The sequence below is a fragment of the Furipterus horrens genome, unplaced genomic scaffold (assembly GCF_987537825.1).
Source record: "Furipterus horrens unplaced genomic scaffold, mFurHor1.1.pri manual_scaffold_21, whole genome shotgun sequence".
Lineage (NCBI taxonomy): Eukaryota > Metazoa > Chordata > Mammalia > Chiroptera > Furipteridae > Furipterus > Furipterus horrens.
The window spans coordinates 1,444,743-1,472,501 of NW_028327191.1; the positions used below are offsets into that span (position 1 = coordinate 1,444,743).

A 27,759-nucleotide genomic window follows, 5' to 3' on the forward strand; every position below is an offset into this window, starting at 1 on the left:
TACTTCTGTGTCTCCTCATCTTGACAGGCTCCTGTGTGTGTTTGCCTCTGTGTCTTAGGTAGAGCTGTTGCTCCTGTTACATTGTAAGGGGCGGAGCCTTAGGTATTGTCAGTACAAGGTGACCTATTTCACCACATTTTGGCACTGTATGTGGGGGAGGGGTCTGAGAGGGTACAATGCTGCCTGCCCAGCACTCGCCCGTTTTCCAGGCACTTCTCCCACTTCCGTATGGGACTGGCACCCCTCTAGTTGCTGCCCTGGTCGTCGTTCCCAGAGTGGGTGGGTCTGCGGACATTCTAGGACTGTGGGGGCCCTTTAAACAAGCAAACTCTGCTGAGACCGGCAGTTTCTTCCTTCACCTCAACCCCCACTGGTTTGCACAGTCAGAAGCAATGAGGCTTCATTTTCTCAGCATTGGAACAGTGAGCTGCTTGGTCTGGTCTGGTGTTGGGAGTGCTCCCCAGGTGTCCCTCCTAACTTTTAAAATGTATGACTGCCCTTTCTGCCACCAGACATAGCTACTGCCACCATACTGTGCCCTCTCCACCCTTCCTGCCTGTTTGGATGAGTATTTCTTCTTTATTTCTTTGTTGGACTTCATTCAGCTCGATTTTCTGGTAGTTCTGTTCCTTTTTTTTTTAAAGTTTTGAGGTAGTTGTATCCTCCTTAGCTGTGGAAGGAGATGCAGCATATCTGCTTATGCCTCCACCTTGGCTGGAACTCTGAAAACATTCCTGTTTGTTTTCATGGAGGGGCAGCTTGTGCTGATTGAGTGCCGGCCTGTGGGGTTTCTCAGAGGTGGCCCAGTGACCCAGAGAGTCAGGCACCCCAATTTCCTCACTTTCTACATGGGGTGTCTGGGGCAAGGGGTGGTGACAGCAGCCACCCCAGGCTGTCGCACAGAGGCAGGGACTAGGCTAGGACCCGGCCTGGGCCTGTCTGGCGAGCCCAGTGCCCGGTGTCCCGGCGCTGCCGCCAGCACAGTGTTGATGCTCTGGGCATCTCCACGCGAACCCCGGCTTCCTCAGTGGCCGCTGCTGCTGTGATGGACAGTTTCCTGTTCGTCTCCTGCTCTGAGTGGTGCGCCAGGCACCACGGATCCTACAGCAGGGAAACGGTGTGTCTTCTTTATGATACCTGTCCTGAAATCAGTGCAGCAGGCAGTCTCTGCAGCGTTCCTGTGCCTCTCAGGTGGTACCGTCGGAATTCCAGCCGGAGCCGTCCTTTGAATTTGGGGTTGCCCAGTGAGCGCCGCAGTGGGGGTTACGGAGAGAAGGGAGGCGTGGGCTCCGGCGCACTAGCGTGTGGACGTAGACCCGCCACTCGGCCGCTCTGGGCAGGTCCCTGCCGCCCTGCATGGTGACTGAAGGGGACAGGCAGCCCGGACAGCTTTCTGCCTGACTGTCGGGCCCCCGGGTCGCCTGCAGAGCTGCTTCATGGCGTATTTCTGTCATAGGTTTCCCAACTGAGCATCTCATAAATAGCAACCCTGCTCTCCCAGAAACGGAGAGGCTGTTGCCTGGTGACTTCACTCAGAGCCCGACGCACGTGCCAGAGGAAATGACTGGTCTGGCAGTTATTCCAAACCTGTCTGCCTGTGGGCCTCATGCTCCCCCCGGGTCACTCTTCTTACCGACCCGAGTTCCGGGCACCGTCAGCCACGCTGGGTACGCTGGCTGGTTTCCGTTTTCCATTGCTAGGGAGACATGGGACCTGGGAGGCTTGGCTGGACATGGTGCCTGGCCCCGTCCTGCTGCTTTCTTTGGGGCCAGAGACCCAGGCTGTTCATTCACCAGGTGTCCCTTGCCCCTGCGCGTCGGTCAGGTGCTGCGGTCTCCTCCTCTGGTGTCTGTGTCTCCCTTCTGTCCAGCCCCGCACAGGGCCCTTTGCCCTCACTGCCGGCCGGGGCACGTCCCTGCTCCTGTCTCTCCTGCTGTGGTCTGCTCCTCACGGGGCAGCGTCAGGAAGCTTCTCGGTGCCAGTCAGAGCGCAGCTCCCGCCGTGGCCCGTGGGTCTGGCCGCGTCCCCTCCCTTGTCACGCGCTGGTCATGGCCACCATTTCCCACTCCCACAGCGGCCACAGTCCTCCTCCTCTCAGCCTCTTTCTTTGCACATGATCCTCTGTCTAGAAGACGCCGGCTCCCGCCTGTCACTCAGGCCTCACCTCTGTGCGACGGTCCACAGGCACTGCTTCCCGGCCTCTGCAGCTCTGCAGCCCCGTGCCCCGCTCCATTGGGGGTCGGGGGGGGCGTCCGTCACCTGGAGGGGTGCCGACCCTTGCCTCACGGAGAGAGCGGGCGAGGGAACGCCCCTTGTCCTTCGAGAGTCTCCTCTGTTGCAGGAACCGTGTTGGGGCTGGGGTTGGGGGAGACAAACCGATGAACCCAGGGCTTCTGCCCTTAAAGCTCACTGCCACTGGAAGGGACAGGCTGCCTGCGGGGCCCGGGCAGGGGCTTCGCGGGAGGGGCCGTGAGGCGGACGCGTGGAAGATGCGCCCTGAGGCGGGAGGAGAGCTGTGGGTGAGGCTCTGCGTGAGGCCCGCCTCCTTCCTTGGCCGAGCCACCGCTGGTCTCTTTCTCAGGAGGGGCCATGGCGCCGGGACGGAGGTTGTGGGCCTGCAGTCCCGTGTGGGCTCAGTGCCTCGCTCTGTCACCTCCCGCGGGGCAGCCTGGGGCCTCCATCCCCACGGGGAGAGCCGGTGCTGCGGGTCCCTGTGATAGGAGCGGGTCCGGGAAAGCCACAGAGCCTGGAGGCGTGGAACGGGCCAGCCGCTCGGGGAGCCGTGGCTGGGACAGGCTCTCGGTCAGTGTCACAGGACTGCTGCTCCAGGCAGCGGCCTTTCCTCTGTTGACGAGTTAGTGGCTCAGACCAGAGCCTCCGTCTCTTGGAAGGAAGGTGGCATCAGGGACGGTGGTCCCTGTGGGGCCGGGACCGCCAGCCCACCGGCAGGCCCTGAGGCTCAGCGGCCACCCCAGTCTGGTGGTGGCTGTCTCACCTGTCCTGGGGCCTCTGGCCGGGAGATGCCCCTAAGGGGTCTCTGCTCCGCAGCCCCGGGCTCCCTTCATCCCGCCTTCCGCGCGAGGGCAGGGGAGCAGAGGGACGGGCTCTGTCTTCTTGGCCGGACAAGGACATGCCTGGCACCGGGGCGCCTTTCCTCCGCTCCGATGTCTACGTAAGCACTGAGTGTTCTGGTTCTTCCACGGGGAGAACCCCACCTTTTTGTTCGTGAGTCCCACTTCCTGGTAGGAGCTGCTTGTTTTGTGTGGCGGTAGCTTTTCCCCTTTTCTCCAGACAGGTGTCCTCTGCCCGTGGCCCAAGGGCCTGGAGAGGTCTCGTCACACCTGTGGGCTTGGTGGGCCGCTCATGGTGCGTCCGCGTGAGGTCGCTGCTTTCATGGCGCCCCGCCTCACTGGGCCCTCAGCCGTGCCCGCCGATGAAGTGCGTGGTCGGGGGGAGCTTGTGCCGCGTCGCCGCGTGCTCCGAGGGGGTGGGGTGGCAGGAGCAGCTGGGACACCGTCTCTCCCGACTCGCAGGTCATGGGGCTCCTGTGGCGGACGGGTGGCCTTCCATTGTCGTGTGGTGGTGACTGAACATTGTGTTCGCTCCCTTTCTTCCCGACCTGTAGTACTTAGTGATGGATTACTACGTGGGCGGTGACCTGCTGACACTGCTCAGCAAGTTTGAAGACAGGCTCCCGGAAGACATGGCGAGATTCTACGTCGGGGAGATGGTGCTGGCCATCGATTCCATCCACCAGCTCCATTACGTGCACAGGTAACCCCGGCTTACTCTATGGGAGCCGCGTTCAGTGAGCTCAAACACCCGTGTCCGGGTCCCCGAGGCTGCTCAGAGAGGTCGCGCGCCCGTGCGCACTTGGAGCTGCGGCTGTGCAGAGCCGCTCACCCAGGAGGCTGTCCCTGAGCCCCAGCGCCTGGCACCTGGGGCTCCAGCTCTCCTGCCGCTGCCGTGAGGTGGGGTTGTCAGCGGAAGGCATTTCGCCGGCGTTGGCTCCCCTCCCCCGGCCCAGCCCCGGAGCTGGTGTGTTGCTGTGGCGTGCCAGCCCCGTAGGGCCCTGGGCACCCCACGAGCACCCACGAGAGGATGCTGGTGTTGAGGCAGACTTGGAGTGCTGTGTTTTGTGGGTCCTTTCTTAGGCGGAATGTTGTCTCTTGCTCCCATTTGTTGGTGAGGCCCACCACCGTGAAGTAGTGTGTCCTGTTCCTCCGTTGTGTGGGAACAGCCGCGGAGCCCACGCGTGGCTTGTGGGAGTTGTGCTGCCGGGGACACCCTCCTTTGCTTTCAGAGCTTGGGGTCCCTTTCCATGCTGTCCCGTCAGAGGACCTGCTTCTGCCGGGGAGCAGGCAGGGGCGGAGCCCCCCTCCCGGCCCCGTGTTTGCAGGCGCACAGGACCACAGGGCGGCCCGCGGGCTGGGGAGGCAGACTCACGCCCTGCGCCGGCTGCTCTGCTGGGCAGCCGACCCAGTTCTCCGTGTCCTAGGGCACCTGGCGGTGTGTAAGCGGCAGTGGCCTCGCCCGCACCTCCACCCGACCCCTCCGTGCGTCACGGTCCATCCCTTTACCTCGTTTCTGTTCTTCCCACTCCTCTGTGATGAGAGCGCATCGCTGCGCCGTGCAGGGGTCGCGGCCGGCTCGGTCCACCTGCTGCTCTGCTGCCCGTCGGGGCGCTGCCTTCCCACTGTGCTGCACGGAAGTGGTTAATGGGCGCGTTTGTTTCACCGACAGAGACATCAAACCTGACAACGTCCTTTTGGATGTGAATGGTCACATTCGCCTGGCCGACTTTGGATCATGTTTGAAGATGAATGATGATGGAACTGTAGGTATTTTTAATGGAGCTTTTCCACGCGGCTTTGGGTGTTGCTTGTAGTTAGAAAGGGCTGAACGTTTCCATTTGAGGTACAATTAAGAAGCCAAGTTTATTAACGTGAATTAAGAAGACAAGCCCATTTGGAGTTTAACACGTCTGGGTTGCGTTTTATGTTTTCAGAGTTAACCCCTGTGCCTCCTGAGACGGGGCAGTCAGGTCTGCTCGGCTCCCCGGGCGGCGGCCTGCACTGAGAGGCCCTCCGGGTTCTTTCTTCGGACACACTGTGCGGGCCGCTGACGTGGACGGGAGGCAGTGGGACATCTGTATTTTTTTCTGGGGACAGGGGACTTCCTGTTGGTCAGGTGGTCTCTCTGTGGGTGGTGTAGGCCTGGAAACAGGGTCCTTGATGCCCATGTTCCACGCCAGTGACATGCACTACTGAGCAGAGGCGGCCAGGCCGTGGCCGGGACCCCTGGGCCACGCCAGCGCTGGCTCTACGGCTCGGGGGGCTGCCCTGAGTCTCCCAGAGAGCTGAGTGCCTTCTTGTGGCTGCTGCCCCAGTGCTGACCTCCGGGGCTTGGGGCCTGCACTTAGTGTCCAGTCTGAAGGGCCCACCTCTCTGAGGACAGTGGTCTTCCTTTCCTGACTCGCTCCCAGGCTGAGGCGTGCAGGCCACGACACTGCCGCCTGGTGGCTGTTTTCAGAGAAGTGAAGCAATTTACTCACTTCCTCTACGAGCTCGTCCCACTCATTCTGACAGTTCTGGACACGAACCCCGAGTTAGCAGCCGACACCCAGCCTTCCCACTGTCCACGTAGAGCTCCGGTAGTGGCCAGTGCGGAGCAGGGGCCCTGGCGCATGTCGGAGGCAGAACTCCCTACTGGTCGCTCCGACTGACCCCGGGGTGCTGCTTTGTCCACTAGGCTCTCTACTCGGACGTGACCCAAGGGAGAGCTTGACCCTTCCCTGGTGGGCCTCCCTGGACTCACAGGCTCTGCTCTCCCCGTGGGGACTGCTGCCCTTGCAGCCTGCAGAGGCGTCACCACTTCCAGGCCCGTTCTGCTCACAGCTGAGTGGCTGTTCCTTTCCTTTTAGGGGCCTCAGCTGCCTGAGTCTCTGTCTGGGGAAGCCTCTGCACCCAGCCAGCGCCTGGCCTGCTGCCCGACGTTCTCATGGGGAGACTGGAGGGTGGGCTGTGAGCCCTGCTGCGGCTTAGAGCCCAGGGGTCTCTGCACGTGGCAGTCTGAGAGGGCTGCCCTGGGTGTGCCTTGTTCCCAGCCACGTGAGCAGCGATGGCTCATGTGGAAAAGGGAGCCCCTGTGGGGGACTGCGGTGCCAGTGGGGCTGTGGTGGCTTTGGGCATTGAAGGAGCGCCCAGTGGTCAGTGTGGCAAGGGAACATTGGTTTGCACTGAATCTTGAATTGCTAGGTTTTTCCGTCATGATTGTGGGAGAGAAACTTGACATCAGTGAAGCCCAGGCTTCCCCCTTCCACCTGCCCCCCCCAGGTGCAGTCGTCCGTGGCGGTGGGCACGCCTGACTACATCTCGCCCGAGATCCTGCAGGCCATGGAGGACGGCAGGGGCCAGTACGGCCCCGAGTGCGACTGGTGGTCGCTGGGCGTCTGCATGTACGAGATGCTCTACGGGGAGACGCCCTTCTACGCCGAGTCGCTCGTGGAGACCTACGGCAAGATCATGAACCACGAGGTGAGGGGCTGCTGCCGGGGCCAGAGCAGCGTTGGGGGCCGGGGCGCTCCGCTTGGAAGCTGGTAGCGTCGCTCGGGAAGAGGTGACGGGGCTGGAGTGGCCTGGTGGCTGGGGAGGGCGTGGGGAGCCTCGGGAGCGGCCGGGAGGCAGGCCCGGCACAGGCTGCCGATGAGGTGGGTGCGGGCGGGGGTGGGGTGGCCCCGTTCCCTGGAGGAGGCTGACGGCGGTCTGCAGGTCCGAGTGCCTGCAGGAGACGTGGCTTTGGCGGAGGTGCAGCGTCGGTGGGGGCCGCGTGGGTGTGTGCGTCTCCCTGGGCAGCTTGGCCCCGTCAGCCTGAGTCTGCTTTCCCAGAAACCCGCTGTCCTGCCCGGCCAGGCGCCCAGCGTCCCTGGGCCTCCTCGCTTCTCCCGCTTTCCTTGCCCAGCCGCCACCTCCCCTCCCTTCCCCCGTTGGCTGTTCTTCAGCATTTCCTTTGGTCTCCTGCTCTTGTCATCTGTTTTATTCTTTATAGTCTCTGCTCCAGCGCTTCTTTCTAATGTCAGCTTCACGCTCCGCCCCACCCCCCTCACATATTCACATACACTCAGACACGCACACACACACACATGCACTCGTGTACATGCATGCACACCCACACGCGTATATATACACACACTCAGGCATGGCCACGTATATACATACACCTGTATACATGCATACCCACATACATGTATGCACACGCACACTCAGGACCATGTGCATGGACACACACAGGTACAGCCACACATGCATACTCATACATGCATACACATTCGTACACGTGCACACAATGCTCACAAATACATGCCCACACGTACATTCACATGTATACACACATCCCCACATGCATGCACACCAGAAATAGCCCCGTGCGCTGGTCTGGGCTGTGGCCCTGCTGTGGGGGGAGCAGCTGAACACTAATGTGGGGAGTGGTCTTCCTCTCACTCCAAATCAAAGCCAGTTCTACTTCTAACAAACACTTCTTCCAAAGTAGAAGTAAATTGTTTCACCTGTAAGTTAACACACACTTGCACGAAGACGTGGTGCTTGCTGGGTGCACACAGTAGGAGGAGGGGGGCCCCCGCCCGGGCCTGCTCTGTGCTCTGGGCGCCCTTGGCCTGGGGTCTCAGAGCAGTGGGGGCCGGGGCCCGGTGGGTGGAGCCAGGCAGCAGGGCTGCGTGACCTTGGCACTTTAGCGGGTGGTGGTTGCGGTGCGTTCAGATAAATGGCACCGCGTCTCACATAGCCGGGTTTTGTTGGCACGTTTGTGTCGTGCTTCTGTTCCACACCCGGAGATGGCGCCTCCTCTGTGTCCACAGCTGCCTTTCACAGGCCCCGTTCTGGTGGGCATGTAGGTGATCTGCAGTTTCCCAGCCCGAATAGAGGGTGCGCACAAGCACGTGTGTCCTCTCTGTGAGTGTTTCTCTGGAGCAGACGTTCAGAGAAAGTCGCTGTAGATGGGGGCCTTGGACGGGCCGGTGGGCTCCGTCCCCCCAGCCCTGTAGTCGGTCCTTCATCTCCTTGCGAGGGAACGCTCACCGCCTTCTACACTCCCAGGCGGGGCGCTGACGAGCCTGCCGTGGGCAGAGTGGCGGGGCTGACGCGTGAGCCGCGCGCTCACTGGTGTCGGTCTGGGGGGCTCCTGCTCCGTTGGCAGCAGTGTCTGCAGTGCCCACTCACGGCCCCTCCCCCCAGGAGCGATTCCAGTTCCCGTCCCATGTCACCGACGTGTCTGAGGAGGCGAAGGACCTCATGCAGAGGCTGATCTGCAGCAGGGAGCGCCGGCTCGGGCAGAACGGGATCGAGGACTTCAAGAAGCACGCGTTTTTCCAAGGCTTAAATTGGGAAAACATACGAAACCTGGAAGCACCTTACATTCCAGACGTGAGCAGCCCCTCCGACACGTCCAACTTTGATGTGGACGACGACGTGCTGAGGAACATCGTAAGTGGCCTCCTGGCGCGGTGGCCTGCCTGGGCAGAGCTGGGGTCAGGGCTGTCGAGCAAGAGGAGGGCCCGCGGCTGCACCGCTGTCCGGGAGGCTTGGCTGCTGTCTCAAGGAAGTGCACCTTTTAGCTTGGTCCTCTGTGTCCCTTTTATTTTAAAGAATTTGTTTACTTTCAAAGTGAGGGAGAAAGCGAGGGAGGGAACCATCGATGTGCAAGAGAAAAACATTGATCGGTTGCCTCTCGCACGCCCCCAACTGGGGACTGAACCTGCAAGTCAGGCCTGTGCCCTCAGCGGGTACCAAACTGGTGACCGTTCAACCTGCGGGACAGCACCCAACCAGCTGTCCCACAGCGGTCAGAACAGTGTCCCTTTTTTAAAGAATGGATTGCAATTTGAGGCAAAAGGAGTTAAATAGCTATTGTGCCTTAGAATTCATCAGAAATACTTTCCTTTTTTTTTTTTTTATGGCACTTTGTAATTTTCTGAAGCAGTGCCACCTACATTGTCACGTCAGAGTCACCGCAGGCCTGTCACCACTGCTAGGTTCAAAGAGCTGGCGAGGAGCGCTCGGTCTCCTGTCCCTCTCCGCCCCTGCACGGGCGACCACGCCTGTCTCCCTGGCAGCGCGTGTGCCCAGCGGCCGCATGCTTGCTTCTCGTGCAGCGGGGTCCGGGCCCGTGACGCGGCCATGCGGCCTGTCGCGCGTGCGGCTCCGCGCCTGCATTCTGCCGCGTTCTGGTCTCGTCAGACCCGGCCGTTTGACTTTTTAGTCCGTACCTGTGTCTTGGTTGGGGGTACAGCAGCTGAGGTTACTGCAAAATGAAAAGTTTGATTATTCCTTAATTCACTACATAAGAGTTGAACTTGAGACTACATGGAGAGAAGGCGGGTTTTGTTGCTGGAAGGATTTTTTCTTGGGCTCCAAAGAAACAGTTTCTGCACTGAAGTTTCCTAGATAAGTTACCTCTGGTCTTATTTGTAATAAAGAAGGGTTATCAAGCTGAAATGAAGAGTTGAAACTAATACTCATCTAAAACAGTCTGTCTTTGGGTTCCAGAGCTCACTCTGCCTCTGGCCTCTGGCCCATGTCCCTGGGGGCGGCACCTGTCCCCTCTGCTCAGGATCATGTTGAGCATGGATGCTGTGACTTTAAAAGTTGTGGAAATTACCAGCCTGCTCCACATTTGGCCTCTGCCTTTCTCACCATCAAAAGCCATGTGTTTATCCTCTTAACTGTGTATCGGGTGTGGGATAGAGCCGGGATGAGACCAGCCCACCAGGACCGAGCTCCGTGTGGGCGACGCCGTGGACTCCTCGTGGTAGTGGGCCCTGCGGTCTTCCCTGTGTGCCCTCGGCCTTACCGTCACGTTCCTGCCGGTGTCGCCGTGGGTCTCACACTGTTTGTTGTCTGTGCTCTTACGCAGGACATGCTGCCCCCCGGTTCTCACACAGGCTTCTCCGGGTTACATCTGCCGTTCATCGGGTTCACGTTCACCACGGAAAGGTACGTCTCGTCTTGCCATCCCTGAGGTGGAGCTTCCTGGGGCTCTGTCTCTGCACAGGGCACGGCTGGGGCCCTGGGAGCTGCACCCGCGAGGCGTGGGGGGATCTGTCCTTGAGAGAACTGTACCTGGTGCCTGGCTGGGAGGCGCAGTGGGTTGGGGCATCAGCTCCTAAACAGAAGGTGGTGCATCCGATTCCCGGTCCAGGCACGTGCCTAGGCTGCTGGTCCAGTCCCTCGTCCGTCAGGGCTCGCATGAGAGCCACCCAGTCGACGTCTCCCTCCGTCCCTCTCCTCCCCTTTCTCTGAAGTCAGTGAGCGCATCCTCAGGTGAGGATAATGCGCACATGTCCCTGCAAGTGGTGACACAGCAAGGCCACGGGCTCGACGCAGGAGGAGCCTGATAGGAGGTCACTTAGGCTTTGTGGTCTGCGGTGTGGACTCTTCCTCATCCTTGTAATAACCCTTCACAGATGTAAAAACTGGTCTTGGCTCCTGGGGTGGTGGGTGGCCCCAGGCTGTGCATTGCCGACCCTGACCTGGAGGCTGTCAGCACGCCCCTCCTTTCTCTGGGCGCCGTAGCTACTGCTCTGGCTTCCAGTAATGGGGTTGGAGCATGGTCGCCGCAGAGCTGGGAGCAGGGTCCACATCGGAATCCAGCCCTGTGAACCAGCGCCGCCTGCCTCCCTTCACAAGGGAGACTGGGCGGGAGGGGGTTAGGACGAAGGGCGGGTGAGCTGAACCAGCCGCAGCTGCCGCGCCTGCAGGAAGGCGCCAGCACCTGGCGCTCGGCATCTTCAACCGCTGGGCTTGGGCTGACGCAGCGCCCTGGAGAGAGAGGGCAGCTCTGAACCAGAGTGACGGCCCCAGCAGTTCGGGCTGTGCCAGGCATGTGTTGCCTTCCTGTCCGTCCTTCATGCAGTGGCCCTGCACCTTCTGGGTGCGTTCCAACTCGCTAGGTGCTGGTCAGGCCTGTGGGTCCCAGGCTCCGAGGCTCTGGGTCGGTGGGTTGGGCCCAGGGACTTCCTCCTGGAGCAGATCCTGCCAAGCGGACACGCACAGCACCCCAGCCGCCGTTGAGAAGCGCTGCTGGGCCCTCCTGTGTGCACCCCCGTGTGCCAGTGCCCTGCCGCACCCAGCGCAGGCCCGAGCGTCTCCTGCCCTCGCTGTCACCCTGGAAGCAGAGCCACCTGGTGGGCGAGGAGTCCAGGAGTGAGGCTCCGAGAGAGAGCGCCTCCCACCCTCGCCACGCTGCCATCCTCTTGTGGCGGGCCTGTTGCCCTGGAGTGGAAGGCACCCTCAGTTCGCAGGGATGACGAAGCTGTCCCCAGTGTGTGGCAAAACCAAGAAGCTGTCTGTGAGGCCTCACAGCCCAGCTGCTGACACAGCCCCTGCTGAGCACTGATTATCCAGGGAGCCCTGACCCAGCAGTGCATGTGCCAGGTCTGCAGAGACCTTTACTTTGCCCAGCCCGGAGGGCGTGTCCTTCTCTTTGTCACCCAGTAAGGAAGACCGTTGTCCAAGTTTGGCTCTGTAAACAATAGTCTTTCCACAGGTGTTTTTGTTTGCCAGTTTAAAAAGACTCCTTTTTTACCAAGGAAGTCTTTAAACACTAATGCAGCCCTTAAAGGCTAATGCAGTCCGTGCTCAGCAGATGAGAAGCCCTGTGCTGTCCTTGCAGCTGTTTCTCTGACCGAGGCTCCCTGAAGAGCACGCAGTCCAGTGCACTGACCAAAGACGAGAGCCTGCAGCGGGACCTGGAGAGCAGCCTGCAGGCCGAGGCCTACGAGAGGAGGATCCGCAGGCTGGAGCAGGAGAAGCTGGAGCTCAGCAGGAAGCTGCAGGGTGAGCAGGGCGATCTCCGCGCACGCGGGATCCTGCGCCGGCCCAGCCTGCACTTACACGCGTCTCCCCCTCAGAGTCCACGCAGACCGTCCAGTCCCTCCACGGCTCAGCTCGGGCCCTGGGCAGCTCAGCCCGAGATAAAGAAATCAAAAAGCTTAATGAGGAAGTCGAGCGCTTGAAGAATAAAATAGCAGGTACGTTTCAAACCCTGGCTGCTTACTCGCCACTCTCAGAGGCTGTTAATCTCTGCAAAGGAGATTCCAGAGTCCTCTTTAAAAGATGCAAAAGCAGAAAAAAGGTTTAAGCTTTAGAAAACCCAGTTAGAATCCTGGTATTCTGTCAGTTTATTTAAAATCGCTCCTCCAGTGCTCAGGTCTGATAATAAGTTTACGGCTCGGCCAGAGGCGGCTCCCAGTGTTGCCCACGTTCCCCCGTCTAACTCCCCGCTCTGTGGCTCTGAGGCAGAGCGGCCACGACTGTCCAGTGTCCTAGGTGCCGGGTCTGTTTTCCTATCTCTCTCCGTGGTTCCTAGGCTATCAGTTTCCTGAAGACCCAAATTACTCCTAAGCCTTAACCCCGGAGCAGGCACGGGGGCTGGCACTGCAGCTGACTCATCTGCAGGTCAGAGCTGAGGCTTCAGCTGCCGTCCTGACCCAGAAAAGGCTCCGTGGAGTCTGTTTTTCAGTAAAAGCTGTTGCCCCCTTGGGTACACTGTACCGGCCACACAGGTGAGCGAGGCTGAGGCAGGAGGTGGGCATAGTCCCACGGGGACCAGACGGAGTCTCAGGAGCCTGTCCCGGAGGCACTTCGCTGTGTGGGGGACGTCAGGCAGCCTGAGTGAGGCAGGGCGCTCCTGTCCTCCTCTGGACTCGGGCCACGAGGCTCCTCTTGTGCGGGAGCCCAGCTGATCTGACCCTGTGCTCAGACTCCGGCAGGCTGGAGGACGCCGGGACGCCGCGCCCAGAGCCCGAGAGCGTCGCGCTGCGGCTGAAGGGCCTGGAAAAGCAGTACCGGCTGGCGCGGCAGGAGAAGGAGGACTTCCACAAGGTAGTGGGCGCGGCTGTTGAGCCGGGGTGTGTGTGTGCGAGTGTGTGCGCGCGCGCGCGCAAGGCCGCCTGCAGCTCCGGGGCAGCCCTGGCCCCCGGGCCCTGCTGCACTGGTGGCCATCGTCCTGTTTCCACCACACCCTGCCGCAAGGGACAGTAGGGACATGGTGACTTGAGATGGGAGGCTTTCCCTGCGTCTCAGGGTCCCCAGTCACGGCCCAGCTGGCTCTGTATCCGTCCCACGGGTCCAGGCCACCCTGCAGTGGCCTCCGCCCCTCCTCCCAGAGTCACTGCCAAAGAGGCCATTTGATTTTGTGGGATGTGTCTGACTTGGGGCTCGGCCCGTGGTGTGCGCGTGTACTTAGGTCAGCGGGACGGTATGCTGAGCCTGTGCTGTGGCCTGGCTGCAGAAAGGGGTGGGCTCACCACGGTGTCCCGGCACCGGTCTCCTGAGTTTCCTTGGCATCTTGGTCTAGGTGTGTGCTAGGGGACACTACACTGCTCCCACATGTCACAGAGAGCCCCACCAAGTGGGCCTGGTGCCTGGTGCAGGCGCCATCCTCCACCTGTTCTGGTCCCGCTACTTGCAGTCGTGGCCAGCAGGTGCCTCGGGTGAGCAGCCTGATGGTGGAGGGGCCAGCCGCAGGCGGTGAGGTCAGTGCAGCAGGGGACGCTAGCGTCCGCACCGCAGACTGCAGCGGAGGCCTAGCACTCCAGCACGAGTGTTGATACAGTTCTTTCTTTTTTAAAGATTTTTTAAATTTATTCATTTGTTTTAGAGAGAGGTTAAGGGAGGGAGAGAAACATTGTTGTGAGAGAGAAATGTTGATTGGTTGCCTCTCGCATGCTCCCCAACTGGGGACCTAGCCTGCACCCAGGCCTGTGCCCTGACTGGGAATTGAACCTGTGGCCTTTCAGTTCGTAGGCCAGAGCTCAGTCCACTGAGCCACACCAGCCAGGGCTGTACAGTTCTTGACTGTGATCGGAACCTTCAGCTCTTCTGTAATATGCTGTTTGTGGCTCTTAAGCAGTAAGCATTCCTACCTCGTCCACCTTTGCTCCTCTGTGGGCAGCACAGAGAGGTGGGTGTGGCTGAGCCCGGGGTGTGATGGTGCCGTTCCGCCTGCCGGGAGGGTGTCTAGTGTGTGTGCGCTCTGGGCTGTGTGTGGCTGGGGCTGTCAGGGCAAGCGAGCTCGGGCTGCGCCGCCGTCTGTGACCAGCTCTTGCTGTCACTGAGCTGCCAGCCTTCCAGATCTCTGTGACACAGACGTCAAACCTCTGCCATTCTCTTTGTTCAGCAATTGGTTGAAGCTTCCGAGCGCTTGAAGTCCCAGGCCAGGGAGCTCAAGGACGCCCAACAGCAGCGGAAGCTGGCCCTGCAGGAACTTTCGGAGCTCAACGAGCGCACGGCGGAGCTCCGCGCTCAGAAGCAAAAGGTGTCCCGGCAGCTGCGCGACAAGGAGGAGGAGGTGGAGGTCGCCATGCAGAGGATCGACGCCATGCGGCAGGAGACCCGCAAGTCGGAGAAGCTCAGGAAAGAGGTAGCTTGGGTGCTCCCAGGGCTGCGGTGACTGGGCTTTTGTGGGATTGTAACAAACGTCTTTAAAAACGTGGCTGCGTTAATTACGTCAGTTACTTTAAGGTGGATTTTACATTTTATGTGAAGTCACATGCGTTTATCTGGCAAACATTTGTTTTGTAGTTCTCAGGCCCCTGCATCCATTTGTGAAGTTTTTGAAAGAGATTTCAGCAGTGCTAGTTTTGAAAAGTTCCCCGTTAAAGCAAATAGAGGGTATTCATACCCAACGAATATAACGAACGTGCCACGATGGGGTACAGTGTGGCCCACATGACTGAGCACCTGCATCTGTCAGGGCAGATGGGCAGGGGTAGGGCTTGGCCTGGCGCACCCCACGTCTGCCTTTAGGCTGGCGGCCCTCGCACATGCAGGTGAGTGAGGCCCCAAAGAGCTCTCGTCTGCGTGGGTTGCTGCTCTTAATACTGACCCCATCAGAAATGAAAAAGGAGACTTTTTTCCATGCAACAATCAACCAGAGAAGGAAGGGCCTTGCCGGGCCCTGGAAAGGGCCTCAGGACCCCCGTGGGGAACCACTGCCCTGGGTGTTCCAGATGTGCTCCTGTTCACGGGTGGCATGTTCTGTGCAGCCCTGGTGTAAAGCTGTTGGAGGCACGTGATGAGCTCTGACGCGGGAGCCTGGGGAACGTGCTCGCCTTCCTCTCACGTGCTGGCTCTTCGTCCCTTGGCCTCAAAAAGCCTGTTTACTGTTTTGTAGCCCAGAGACCCTTTGGTTGTAGCCAACTCTGACTCAGGTGAGAGGGACCCCTGAGCACCGCCGCCCAGGTCGGGGTGCACAGTGTGCTGCTCCCTCCCCTTCCGTGTGGGCGTGAGGTTTTCCATCCAAGAGGTGAATCCAGGGTCCGCAGATACCAGCGTACTTGTTTTCATAAATCAGTATCTTTTCTTGAAATTTCATACCAAGTTATCAGTTAGAATTAGAATTTAAATTTGTTTCCTTTTTTTACTAACCGGCCATTTCAGTCTTTCCCTTGTGTCGTCTGAGAAAGGGTGAAGAACTGGGGGCCTGCCACGGTCTTGTCCACTGCGAGTCCTTCGGGGGCGAGGCCCGAGCGCCGCAGTGGCGCTGGCTGCGCATCCCTGAGCAGCGGGGCCTCCTGTTTTGCAGCTGGAAGCCCAGCTCGAGGACGCCGTGGCCGAGGCCTCCAAGGAGCGCAAGCTGCGCGAGCACAGCGAGAGCTTCTCCAAGCAAATAGAAAGTGAGCTTGAGGCCCTCAAGGTAGAGCTGGAGGGCCCCGGGTCTCCCCGACGGCAAAGCGTCGCCCGTGCTGGCTCCCTCCCGTGGGCGTGTCCTGAGTGAGGCGCTGGTGGGGCGCAGGGTCCCCCGGGGAGGGCGGAGGCCTGGGCCGGAGCCCGCCTTTACCACGGCCTCCGCGTGCTCGGCCCCGAGGACGGTGTCGAGCAGCCTGCAGGAGTCCCAGCGACACGCCCGACACCCTCTCCGTGCCCTGGGTTTCTGGGTTCACGGGTCCACTTAGGGGGCAGTTCCTAAAAGCCCACGTCTGCCGCTGACGTGGAAGAGACAGGCTGGTCGTCGTGGCCAGGGGGGCAAGGGGGTGAGGGGAGGGGGCTGTATGGAAGGGGGGTGGGGCGGAGGCCAGACTCCTGGTGAACTGAGGGCGAGCCCTGGCCCCCACCTGCAGAGCTGCGGTTTCCTTGTCTGAATGGAGACGATGGGGCTTCCCGGTCCCTCAGCCCCGACCTGGCCTCTGCCTTGATCCCCTGCTCCCCAAGCACATACGCCCCGGGGGTCCGTTTCTCTCCATTGCCGCCACCTGGTCTGACCGGGCACATTGCATGCCTCCTCCTTCTTTGTCCTGTCGCTTGTCTGCCGCTCGTTGTCCATCCTTCCCCCTCTGCCCCACGAGAGCCCAGTTACCAGGGTGCCTGTCCTGGGGCAACCCTCAGAGGAACGCTGAGTGGGAGTGACGTGTGGACTGAGGAGCTGGGAGGCCATTCTTGGCACAGTGCGACACAGCCCCTGGGGTACCTGACAGATTGGGACACATTCCTCCCGCAGGGCAGATCCTGTCACCCCCAAAGTCTGCCTTGTAGGTGTTAGAAGGAGCAAGGTCAGCTCTGTCACTCGGGGCCATGCCTGGTGGTGGGAGGGCAAAGGAAGCAGTGCCCCAAGGACCCGCACGTGGAGGGGCGACGGGCAGCATGACCCTTGCGAGGGGGCAGAGGTGTGTACGTTGTTTTAACCTTCATCTTCAGATGAAGCAAGGAGGCCGGGGACCGGGGACCTCCTTAGAACATCAGCAGGAGATTTCCAAAATAAAATCCGAGCTTGAGAAGAAGGTCTTGTTTTACGAAGAGGAGTTGGTCAGACGTGAGGCCTCCCACGTGCTGGAAGTGAAAACTGTGAAGAAGGAGGTGCACGACTCCGAGAGCCACCAGCTGGCCCTGCAGAAGGAAGTCTTAGTGTTGAAGGACAAGCTGGAGAAGGCGAAGCGGGAACGGTGAGCTCTCGCGCGTCCTCGCTCCGGCCTGCGCGGCGCGTGCCCAGGCCGCGGACAGGAGCACGGCGGGGCCGGCCTTCTGAGCGTGCTCGCGTCCTCCCCCCCCCCCCGCACAGGCACAGTGAGGTGGAGGAGGCGGTGGGCGCCGTCAAGGACAAGTACGAGCGCGAGAGGGCCGTGCTGGGCGAGGAGCACAGGAAGCTGGCAGCCGAGAAGGAGAGGGTAACGGAGACGCCTGGGCGCGCGCTTCGGGGGAGCTGTCGTTTTCCACTCTCGCGTATCGGAAGTTTGATATTTCTAAGTGTCTTTATTGTTAAGTGAAGTAATATGGCCCCAGCCGGTAGCTCAGTTGGTAGCTCAGGTATCATCCTGACACGCCAAGGTTTCGGATCCAGTCCCTGGTCAGAGCACAGACAAGAATCAGCAAATGAATGTATAAAGTGGAAAACAAATCAGGGCCCGTCATTCTTAAAATCAATTTTTAAAAAAGACATAAATGAAGTAATATGTTTGATCTTTTAAATGGGATGTTTTCTCCTGGCTGGTGTGGCTCCGTGGGTTGAGTACCAGTCTGTGAGCCAAAGGGTCGCAGGTTTGATTCCCAGTCAGGGCTCAGGCCTGGGCTGTGGGCCAGGTCCCCAGTTGGGGGTGTGTGAGAGGCAACCACACATGGATGTTTCTCTACCTCTCTTTCTCCCTCCCTTTCTTCTCAAAAATAAATAAATAAAATCTTTTTTTTAAAAGAGGGGGATATTTGTATTTGGTTAAAAGCTGCCAATTATCTGAAATCATTAGTTCTTTTATCTCTTTCATGTTCCGATTTTCACTGAAATGAGACTTCAGCTAAATACAATCAGAAGTCTATATCCTACACTTACTTTGGAAAAACCTCATAACGATTAAAGAAAACTTTTGAAATCTTCAAAAGTCCTTGTAGTTTAGTGGTGGCCTCTTTACAGGGCGCCAAGTAACCCGCTGTGTGGTACGATTGTGTTATTGCAGCTTTGCTCCTTTGTGGATAAACTCACAGCCCAAAACAGGCAACTGGAGGACGAGCTGCAGGACCTGGCGGCCAAGAAGGAGTCGGTGGCCCACTGGGAAGCTCAGATCGCAGAAATCATTCAGTGGTGCGTGCGGGCTGGGTCCGCGTGCAGCAGGGGTGCCCCTCCTCTGGCCCCAACGCCACCCCCCCTACCCCCCGCCTCCGGGCCGCTGTCCTTTGCTCCTCACGGCGCTGCTATGAGGTCCCGCTGTCGGTCTCACCGCTGTGCCCCCACGTCACTGTGGTCTGGGGGCAGCAGTCCTGCCTGTGTCTGTCACAGGGGCCTAAAGGTGGAGAAGCAGGGCCCCGGTCACGGAGGGCGTGGGTCGGGCTCTGCAGGGACACGTGTGCTCTGTGAGGCGGAGGCACCAGGACAGGAGACCAAAGGAGCGGGCGGGTTGGCCTCTGCCTGAGGGCACTTTTGCCGGGGGGACTTGTGTCCAGAGATAGGTGCTGGGTCGCTGGGTCCTGAGGGAGGTGAGACACATTTGTCCTCTTTGGCTCCTGGCACTCACAGGCCACGTTCCCTCCTGCAGGGTCAGCGACGAGAAAGATGCGCGGGGCTATCTTCAGGCTCTTGCTTCTAAAATGACTGAAGAGCTCGAGACCTTGAGGAGCTCCAGCCTGGGTTCAAGGACACTGGTGGGTCGCGTCCTGAGCCCGCGGGTTTATCACCAGGGGACTCCTCAGTGGCTTTAGCAGTTAACGTGCCACACGGGTCGTTCTGGTGGGAAAGCAGCATGTCACCGGGAGACTGGCTTTGGCACGGCGCACTCGTTCAGCCGTGACATCGCGTGCGGGGCCCTGGAGAGGGTGCCAGGTAGCAGGATCGCATCTGCCCTCGGGAGGTGCTTTACTGTTAACGGGACCAGCCAGCCAGCGGTCTGTGTTCCGCGCGCCTGGGAGCGTGGCAGGCTTGGGGCTCAGGGGACCCCTCTCGGCCCAGTTCCCTCTCATCTCCATTTTTCTGGGTCCCCTTTACTTTTTACAAACACGTAAGTTATAATATTTTGTGAATGATATGTAGAAATAAGATTAAAGTCACAGTGAAACAAGTTTATCAGTCTAGCTGCAACTTAAACATAGTAAACCAAATTTTTATCTTAGCTTTTCCTGGTTTAAAGGTATCTTTATCCAAAGGGGCAGCCCCTGCTCATGTGGTTATGGGTCATTATCACGCGAGAACCAGGAGCCGGTGTCTTGTAGATGTTGAGTGTTAACAGTGCCGCTGGTGGCCTTGTGTCACGTCCCGCAGGCTCCTTGCTGCCCCTGGGCCACCGAAATCAGGCCTTCGGGAAACAGCACAGCTCATTTTATTGAAGGAAAGAACATGGCCACATTGGCCCGTAATTGGAAAACATGTTCATTTTTAGGTTTTAGATTTATAACCCCAATTAGAATGATCAGTGAACTTCAGCTGTCTTTCCAGTCACGCTTACATACACACTGGCCCTTAGGACCTGCAGTAAATAAAGGGTGGGCCCGGACCTCAGAGAAGACGAAAGGGTGCCGTCACAAGGCCCTTAGCCGTGTGGGGTTTCTGACAGTGGTGTCGCAAGACGTTGTGTAAGCAGTTCCTGTTGAAGGACAGAGTGGACGAGGGCGGAGTGCCTTCTCTCCCTCAGAGGTGTATCGTTCCCTTACTGACGTGAGAAAACTCATCCAGGACGTGGTCGTCTGGAGACCCTCTGAGATTTCTCTCATTCGAGCGAGTTCATGTCACCAGAGCAGCCTTGGGTCCCTGCGCCCCGTTCTGACTGAATGCTGGGGACGGCCCCTCGGTCAGCTGTCTTCTCTTCACTGAGACGGATGGGAAACAAGAAACTCCCCGCTGTGCTCAGTGATGGCGGCGGCTTTAACAGGAGTCTCTCCGGGGGCCTTTTATTCCCCTTGAGAGCTGATGCGCTGCGCTGGCCACCGCGTGCGAGGGGAAGAGGGCGGTGCCCGGCAGGGTCCTGCGTGGTGGCAGCATCTGCTCCGTCCCTCCACCGTCCCCCCTTCCCCGAGCGCTTAAGTCTTCTTTTGGGTAGGAGCAGTCGACGAAGAGTGAGGTGATCCCTGGGGGGATGAAATCGCCAATGTTTCAAGATACAGGGAAGTAAGATAAATAGGGTCCCACCTGCAGCTCAGGTTTGTACGAGGCTAGTGGACCCGCATAGAAATTACATTGTAGGATCCAGTGGGTTCTTCAAAAAAAGTAAAACAGTGAATTCTTTAGAAAACCTCTAAGAATAAAGGCTGTAGAGAACAGCTATGCACATGGGCTTTGTTAATGCCCAAGAGTTAATCTTTAAAATGATGATCAGAGTTTAAGGTAAGAAAACGATGAATTGTTTATTTGTTAGCATTAATCTTGTTACATTTGTAGCTTAAAATGTGTTTTTGATACGTGAACCCATGTCTACAGGATCCCCTTTGGAAAGTCCGCCGCAGTCAGAAGCTAGACATGTCCGCACGGCTAGAGCTGCAGTCTGCTCTGGAGGCTGAGATCCGCGCCAAGCAGCTTGTTCAAGAGGAGCTGAGGAAAGTCAAGGACGCGAACCTCTCCTTTGAAAGGTGCTTGTCCTGCAGTCCAGTTCCACGTAGGAGCCAGGGGCCTGGTGGCCTCGGGCATGGCCTGAGCTGTCCCCACGGCCAGCTCCCTCGCGGTCCCTACTTAACAGGTGCTGGGCTGGGCGCAGGCAGGCAACACCCACTAACTAGGTGCAGGGCCCGGGTTGGGTCGCAGATCCCCCACTCTGAGCTGGCCTGTTCGCATCCAGGCCAGATGGTAACCTCAGTAGCCTGGCTTTGCTCTGTCCCCTCCACGAAAGCCCAGGGACCACAGACCCCCGCGTTCAGGCAGGTGCTGGGCCATGTGTCCTCAGAGGACAGAGGACTGGTCCGCAAAGAGATCGGGAATGTCCAACACTCCATTAGGGCTTCATGAGGTGCACCTTCTAAACTGTGGTTTTTAAAATCCTTGCTATTTGTAACATTGAAATGTTCGTATTGTCCATAACGTGCTAAGTGGAGGGGCTGGCCCCTGCGGGAGGGGCCCATGTCTGCCCAGCAGTGTTTGTTGGGGCACCTTCCCTGGAGCTCGGCCCCTGCCGCACCATCTGACACGGAAGCAGCACACAGACGGCCTGTTCTCTGCACGTAAAGCCGGTTCTTTTCTTATTTCAGTAAACTAAAGGATTCAGAAGCCAGAAATAGAGAACTATTAGAAGAAATGGAAGTTCTGAAGAAGAAGATGGAAGAAAAATTTAGAGCAGATACTGGTAAATTAAAATTGCAAGTTTTTTGCATTTTTTAAATATAAAACTTTTTTTTGTTTTAATTTTTTTACTTTTTTAAAGGTTTTATTTTTTTATATTTAGAGGAGAAGGGAGGGAGAAAAAGAGGGAGAGAAATGTGTGGTTGTTTCTTGCACGCCCCCAACCGGGGACCGGCCCACAGCCCAGGCCTGTGTCCTGACGGGGAACCGAACCAGCGACACTGGTCCGCAGGCCGGCGCTCAGTCCACGGAGCCGCACCAGCCGGGGCAAATATAAACCATTTTTAATGAAATGGTTTTATTTTAGATTGTTTCTTTTAGGTTTAATAGTTTATATTACATAAAGAAAGCAGTTAGTTGTTTCAAAGCCAAAATTCTGAAATAGAGTACGTTCAATGATCCCTTCCCCAAAGTTACCCAGAATTTTAGGTCGATCCGTCCTTTCTTTGTCTTGAGAATATAGAGCAAGTACATATGAGCATAGTGGGACATCATGTCCGCCACGCATGACATGGGCCGCTCCGTAACCGCCCGTTGGCCTGGTGCCAGGCGCTGCACCCTCGCCGTTTCGGCGCGCTGCCGGGCGCAGCAGCAGCGTGTGCAGCGTCTCACATTGTTCTCCGCGCGCTTCGGGATAGATGTCCAGGCGTGGGCTGCCAGTCCGAGGGTCAGCGGGCACCTGCTCCCGCGGGGTTGCTGGTCTCTGCTGCAGATGCTGGCCTGTCTGTGGCCCTGCCCGCAGCTCGGCCCGCACAGCGTGGGCCCTGCTCTGGGCTGGTGCGAGCCGCATGGCCAGGCAGACGTGGTTTGCGTTTTCTTATCAAAAGCGAGATCAAGCATCTTTTCATACATTTAGGGGCTATTTGTAGTTCTTAATAGATGACTTTTGTATTTGTATCTTTTGCCCATTTAAAAAATAAAGTTTTGAGTCTTAATATTCAGAAGCTTTTTTGAGTATTAGAGCCTTGCGTTTGTGACAGACGTTGCAGATATTCTCCTAGGTTGTCTTTAACGGTTTTGGGGGAGGGGGCAGGCATAAGGGTTTAAAAATCTTTTTCGTGTGTGTGTCAAAGTTAATGGTTTCCCCCCCTTTTTGAGCCATAGGGAAATATTCCTGTGTCCCCAGTTCAAATAACCCATGCATGTTTTCTTCTAATACATGTATGGTTTCATTTTTTAAAATTTAGATTGCTGCCCCATTTGGAATTTGTGGTGGCGTACAGTTTGGGGAAGGGATCCAGCTGGCCTTTTTCCTGTGGCTGGTTGGTTGTCCAGTGCCAGCTGTGAGAAAGTCCCTGTCCCTGCTGACCTCACGTGCCTCTTACGTGCGTGAGAGTCTCCTGGGCACCTGCGTCTGACTCGGGATTTTCTCCCCGACGTCGTACGGGGGCCCATTTTACTGCCTGGTGGATCACCTCCTGCTCCTGCTCTTCTCAGAGGTTTCCCAGAGTCCCCCCGGTTTGCGCCCTGAAAGGAACTTTCTGTTCTCTGCTTGTCCGGCTCTGGGCAAGGTCTGCCCAACGCCTTGGGGACTGGGTGTCTCCCCATCTAAGCCTAAGACGCAGCCCGGACGTTTGACCCTGATCCACTGTTTCCTCCTCACAGGCCTCAAACTTCCGGATTTTCAGGACTCCATTTTTGAGTACTTCAACGCGGCACCTCTTGCCCATGACCTGACGTGCAGAGTAAGTAGCTGCTTTCAGACAATGAGGGGCGAACTGACAGTGTTCCGTGAGGGGCTGACAGGCGCACCGCTGGGGAACACCTGACGCTTCCCCTCGGTCATGCTGACCCTGTCGTTGACCCCGCATGTCACATGTGCCACTTATAGACATTTCAGGTGTTTGGAATGTTTGCAGAGGGGCTTCCTCGAATTAAGTGAACGTTGATTAAGAAAGCGCTCAGTATCTTCAGGGAAAAGACATCTGCATGGGCCTCTGCCTGTGGAGTGAGTAATTTTAAATACAGGTTCTCACGCTGCAGCAAATGAAGAGGCCGTCAGTCATATCATCGTTTGGGTGGCTTCTGTAATGCTCTGCTGTTGGGTGTCAGGGATGGGTGGAGGGAGGTGGCTTATAACAAAGTCTTCGTTGCTCAGTGCGGCCCCTCCTGTCAGGCAGGCGATGCTGTCTGCCTAGGAGGCGGCCGTTGTGTGCAGCGTGAGCCCACGTGCCTGGTCACGCGGCCTGACAGTAAGGGCCTGCCATGGGAGCGTGGCAGTCTTCTTTTTCCAAGACAGCAGGGAGGGGCCCCTCACTAGCAACCCTTGAAGCGAGCTAGAAGGTAAAAATGGTGGAAGCAGGGCTCCTTCAGGAGACTCGCGCGAGGTGTTGGTTGTTTTTGTTGGTTTTCCAACTTTTTATTTAGAAAATTGTAAACTTGCAGCAAAGTTGAAAGAATAGCACAGCGAGCACACGCCGCCCACCTGGCATTTTGTCACACGTGCATCCTCTTTCCCCTCCATGTACACGCGCACTTTCCCGGAACGATGTGAAGGGAACTGTGGATGTCAGTGATCCCGGAGTACGCAGAGCGCACTTGTTTCCTGAGGCCAGGCCACCCCACGCAGCCGCGATGTCCTGTGGTGTGGCCCGTGTGGCTCTGACTAGGGCTTCAGCCAGAGCTCAGGGGCCGCGGGGTTATTCTGCCTCTAGTCTCCTTTACTCTGGACTGCTGCCCCCGCCCTCTCCCCCTCTGTCACATGGGTGCCTCTGTCACGCTCAGACCCATTGTCCTGTGGCACGTCCAGCCCTGGGCTTGTCTGACGTGCCCTCTTGGTTAGATGTGGGCACAGGAGGTGGGCAGGCCCCATGCCTCGTGGAAGATGTTCGCCCAGGGTTGGTGATGCTGACTCTGCTGGTTGGGGTGTGGTGGGTACACCAGAGCCCGCTCCAGGGGAGGCCCAGGGAGCGGTCAGCAGGTGCCTGGCGGGTGGCTGTCCACCGGCAGCCATTACCAGTGGGTTCGTGATCTTTGCCTGCGTCAGTGTGCTCACGGCATTCCGGGCACACATCTGCCACGCTCACCTGCTGAGATGGTTTGGTGAGGTTGGCAAGTTCTTCTCATAAAGTCCTCAGTTTTAAGAAGCAGATAGACAGAGCCACCGGGGGCCGCATTCTTACCTTCCGCCACAGACCTGCTGTTGCCCTCAGTTGCCTTTCCTGCCACCACAGTGCCAGACCCCACTATGGCGACTGAAGGCTGGGACTGATAGCAGGGTGGAGGTGGCCAGAAAGGCGGCAGCTTTTCTGTGACATCGGGACAGAGCAGCCATCTCTCTGCAGGTGGTTTCTGGCTCGGACGCTCCATCACTGGACAGCGCTAGAGCGTTCAGCCTGGAGGTGGAGGCCGCAGTCTTTGTACCTTGTCCTCTGTAGCCAGCACCCCTGCCTCTGAATGCTTACTTCCTGGCGCGCTTGAATTCCTGATTTAAGTAGAGAGGACGTTTACTGCGGGAAAAACTGTCCTTGGTCCGAGCTGGGTCTGTTAGGAGGTGACCCCTTCTCGAAACTCTGTCGTGTCCCCCGCGCCCCCCGCACTCAGCACGCTGTGTGGTCCTGGGAACTGTCCGCCACCACGATTGAATCGAGCTCTCACACAGGTTTTTGTTGGGTGGGGCGTGGTGGTTCTGTTCTCCCGCCGTCTCCTCTGCGTCCTGGCGGCCAGCCTCGGGGGAAGAAGTAAGTCACTGCGGGCGCATCCCTGCCTCTCACTGTGCCCGGCAGCCGCGCTCAGAGGGACGCCCCTCCCTCAGCCTGCATCCTTCTGATCCATTAACAACTAAACCAAAGCAGTGAGGCTGTTCTGTGGTGAGAATTAAATTACTTAAATTTTTCCTGTTCATTTTTTCTCAAGATGGAACTCTGACTGACTTAACACACCTGTTTGTGGGAGAAGTGCGCTTACATTGGTCGTTTTGGTCGTTAGCTAACTGACCCAGCCTTTCCCTTGTGAAGCTGGGCACAGATCCAGAGCTTGCAGCATGGCGTGTGTGTGTGTGTGTGCGCGCGCGCGCCGGCAAGCTCATTAACTACGACTGTGGCAAAGGGTCTCTGATTGGGTTGGGTGGCCTTTCCTGTGGGACGCCGGGTCCCACTGTAAATGGCTCCTGCAGCTGCCTCCCACACGCTCGTCTGTGCTCTGGCGTGCTTCTGCCTGCTCCATGCTTAGTGTTTCTATACATGTGAATGGTGTGTTAGAGTCTGTGGACATCGTAATAGCCTTTGATGAGGAAATGTTAGTGTCAGGGATACTCGTTAAAGTGAGGCCAATTTTAAGTGGTTTTAGAATGCAGCTTTAGCTTCATATCAGCTTCAAAGCTTTAGCTTCAGTTTGAAATTATGAAGTCATTTAGAGTTGCTAGAACAAAGCATTGCTTTCCTGTGTCATAAAACTCTCAGGGGATTCTCCTGGTCATAGGCCCACAGATCTCTGTGGGTGTTAGAATTTCTTCTTGGTCCCCGAAATGAGGCTGAGGAGCCTTAGAGTGCCGAGGGCAGTGGTCAGCAGGGGAGGCAGGGCCCCGTGAGTGATGGGGGCCAGCTGACGGCGCGGTGCCACAGGAGTGCGAGCCCGTCCTGGGGCCTCAGGTCCTGGGGGGGTGCATTTTTTAAACGAACATGTCGTCAGAGGCTGAACTCTGCAGAGTAAGTTCTCTCATTGCCTCTATTTCTTTGCCTTTTTCCCACAGAACAGCTCTGCTGGCGAGCAGGAAGTACAGGCTCCAAAGCCAGGAGTGTCCCCATTGACGTCGGCCGCCGCAGGCACAGAGCAGCTGGAAGTAAGACGTTGTCCCGTGACATGCTGCGCCCTCGGTCTGCGCCCCACCCGTGTCTGCGGGCTACACTGTGTCCAAGGCTGGCTCGCTCAGTCCCCCCTCCCTGCGTTCCGGCTCTGAGCACCCCCTGCCTTTCAGATTTACTGTTGGCATGCCAGCTACACAGCAGGGCTTGGACAGGTGTCTCAGCAATGTGGGGGGTTAAAAATGCACAACCGTTCATTATTGATCAGTTTGAGAGCGAGGTGATCCCGGGCAGGGTCTGACGCGCGGAGCAGCGCTGAGCTGGGCTGGTGCTCACTGTCCCTGCTTGTCTCCCAGGACATGGCTCGGGCCTCGCAGAGGCTGCCCGCCGGGCCACTGCCCACCTCGCAGGCCCTCGCCCTGGCTGGACCAAAGGTAGGCCTTGCTCTCACCTGCAGCACCTTCTTGGTTTAGAAGGCGACTGTGACGTAGAAAAGACAGACGTCATTTCTGGAAACAGTAAGCGCGTGCGTTCTGTTGACGGTTGGTTCTGAATAGAGTGGGACCCAGGAAGTGTCAGGACCTCGCTTGCTTCATTAAACCAGTGCTGTGTAAACGTGCTTTCACTGAAAAATGTCGTTTACCCAGATTCCCCTCTGCAGCGTGACTGCCCATTCTGTGTCTTTGAAGTGTCTGATCTGTCTGGGCATAGAACCTCAGGCAGCTGTGTGGTGCTGGGAGGGGATGGGAGCACACAGCGTGTGCCCTGTGTGGCGTGGTGTTTTTCATAGACGTGTCTGGAGAGCCGTGCACGCGAGTCCACGCAGACGCGACCCAGGCCAGGCTGTTCCTGGCGTCGCAGGGTCCACGTCTCACGCTTAGACGGCACTTGGCCTGACGCACTTCAGAGACTTGCCTTTTTCTGGTTGTAGACGTGGCCTCTCTCAGGGTCTCCCCGTTGAGGGCCATGCCAGCCAGAGACGGGAGCCTCGGCTGTGCTGCGGGACTCCGTCCCCACAGAGGCAGGTCGGGCAGCTGAGCCCTGGGGTCCGTGTTGGTCCCTCCTGCTCTGTGCCAGGCTCCCTGAGTGGTAACGGTTGACTTGCAGCGTGAGCCTCATGGACGCCCCCTCCCGTGTTGTGTGCAGCCCGCCTCTCCAGTGGCCTCGCCGTGCCCGCTGATAGGAACAGGGGTGCCGGTGTCCTGTGGGAGGGCTGCCCTGGGTGGGAGCGTGGCCCTGAGTGGCCCCCAAGAGCCACGCAGAGGTCAGGGGTTTACTCCAGAGCTCAGGGTAGCCACGCCCCCACTGTGCCTGCCGCCGGCCTCGTTTGTTGCCCGGCTTCTCTCTGAAGGGAGCACACGGGGGCGCGTTTTTGGCTCAGGCTCCCGGGGGGGTGTTGTGCACCGAGTGTCCGCATAGCACTGCCCACGACCACGCTTGCCCCAGCTGGTGCCCGAGGTGTAAACCCAGCTCCTCCTCAGAACGCGGCTTACCTTCTCGGTGTTCCCCCTGCAGCCCAAAGCGCACCAGTTCAGCATCAGGTCCTTCTCCAGCCCCACCCAGTGCAACCACTGCACCTCCCTGATGGTGGGGCTCCTCCGCCAGGGCTACGCCTGTGACGGTGAGTGTCCGCCGGCCACGCGGGGTCGCCTTCCCGGGAGCGCGGCGGGGGGTGGGGGTGGGGGCTGCCGTGAAGCCCAGGGTGAGCAGGTTGAGAGCAGCTTCTTGTCCTCCCGTCCTGTCGCTCCTCGGTCCTGGCTGC

The 27,759-nt window shown here is 58.2% G+C and overlaps 1 protein-coding gene across 2 annotated transcripts in view; it reads left to right on the plus strand.

Annotated features, from left to right (window-relative positions):
* CDC42BPB (CDC42 binding protein kinase beta) overlaps positions 1 to 27,759 on the plus strand; it is an 81,179-nt gene that overhangs the window by 41,475 nt on the left and 11,945 nt on the right. Inside the window, exons 5-24 of one of the 2 annotated variants that reach the window (XM_090265616.1) lie at positions 3,626 to 3,774; positions 4,744 to 4,837; positions 6,336 to 6,536; positions 8,250 to 8,498; positions 9,928 to 10,007; positions 11,686 to 11,849; positions 11,924 to 12,043; positions 12,775 to 12,896; positions 14,194 to 14,436; positions 15,601 to 15,711; positions 16,710 to 16,954; positions 17,071 to 17,176; positions 17,957 to 18,081; positions 18,533 to 18,638; positions 20,404 to 20,552; positions 21,165 to 21,259; positions 22,861 to 22,940; positions 25,946 to 26,035; positions 26,354 to 26,431; positions 27,513 to 27,618. In XM_090265616.1, coding sequence (XP_090121742.1) covers positions 3,626 to 3,774; positions 4,744 to 4,837; positions 6,336 to 6,536; positions 8,250 to 8,498; positions 9,928 to 10,007; positions 11,686 to 11,849; positions 11,924 to 12,043; positions 12,775 to 12,896; positions 14,194 to 14,436; positions 15,601 to 15,711; positions 16,710 to 16,954; positions 17,071 to 17,176; positions 17,957 to 18,081; positions 18,533 to 18,638; positions 20,404 to 20,552; positions 21,165 to 21,259; positions 22,861 to 22,940; positions 25,946 to 26,035; positions 26,354 to 26,431; positions 27,513 to 27,618 — 2,713 coding nt within the window. The remainder of the gene's footprint in view (positions 1 to 3,625; positions 3,775 to 4,743; positions 4,838 to 6,335; positions 6,537 to 8,249; positions 8,499 to 9,927; positions 10,008 to 11,685; positions 11,850 to 11,923; positions 12,044 to 12,774; positions 12,897 to 14,193; positions 14,437 to 15,600; positions 15,712 to 16,709; positions 16,955 to 17,070; positions 17,177 to 17,956; positions 18,082 to 18,532; positions 18,639 to 20,403; positions 20,553 to 21,164; positions 21,260 to 22,860; positions 22,941 to 25,945; positions 26,036 to 26,353; positions 26,432 to 27,512; positions 27,619 to 27,759) is intronic. The other variant, XM_090265617.1, reaches the window with a different exon arrangement.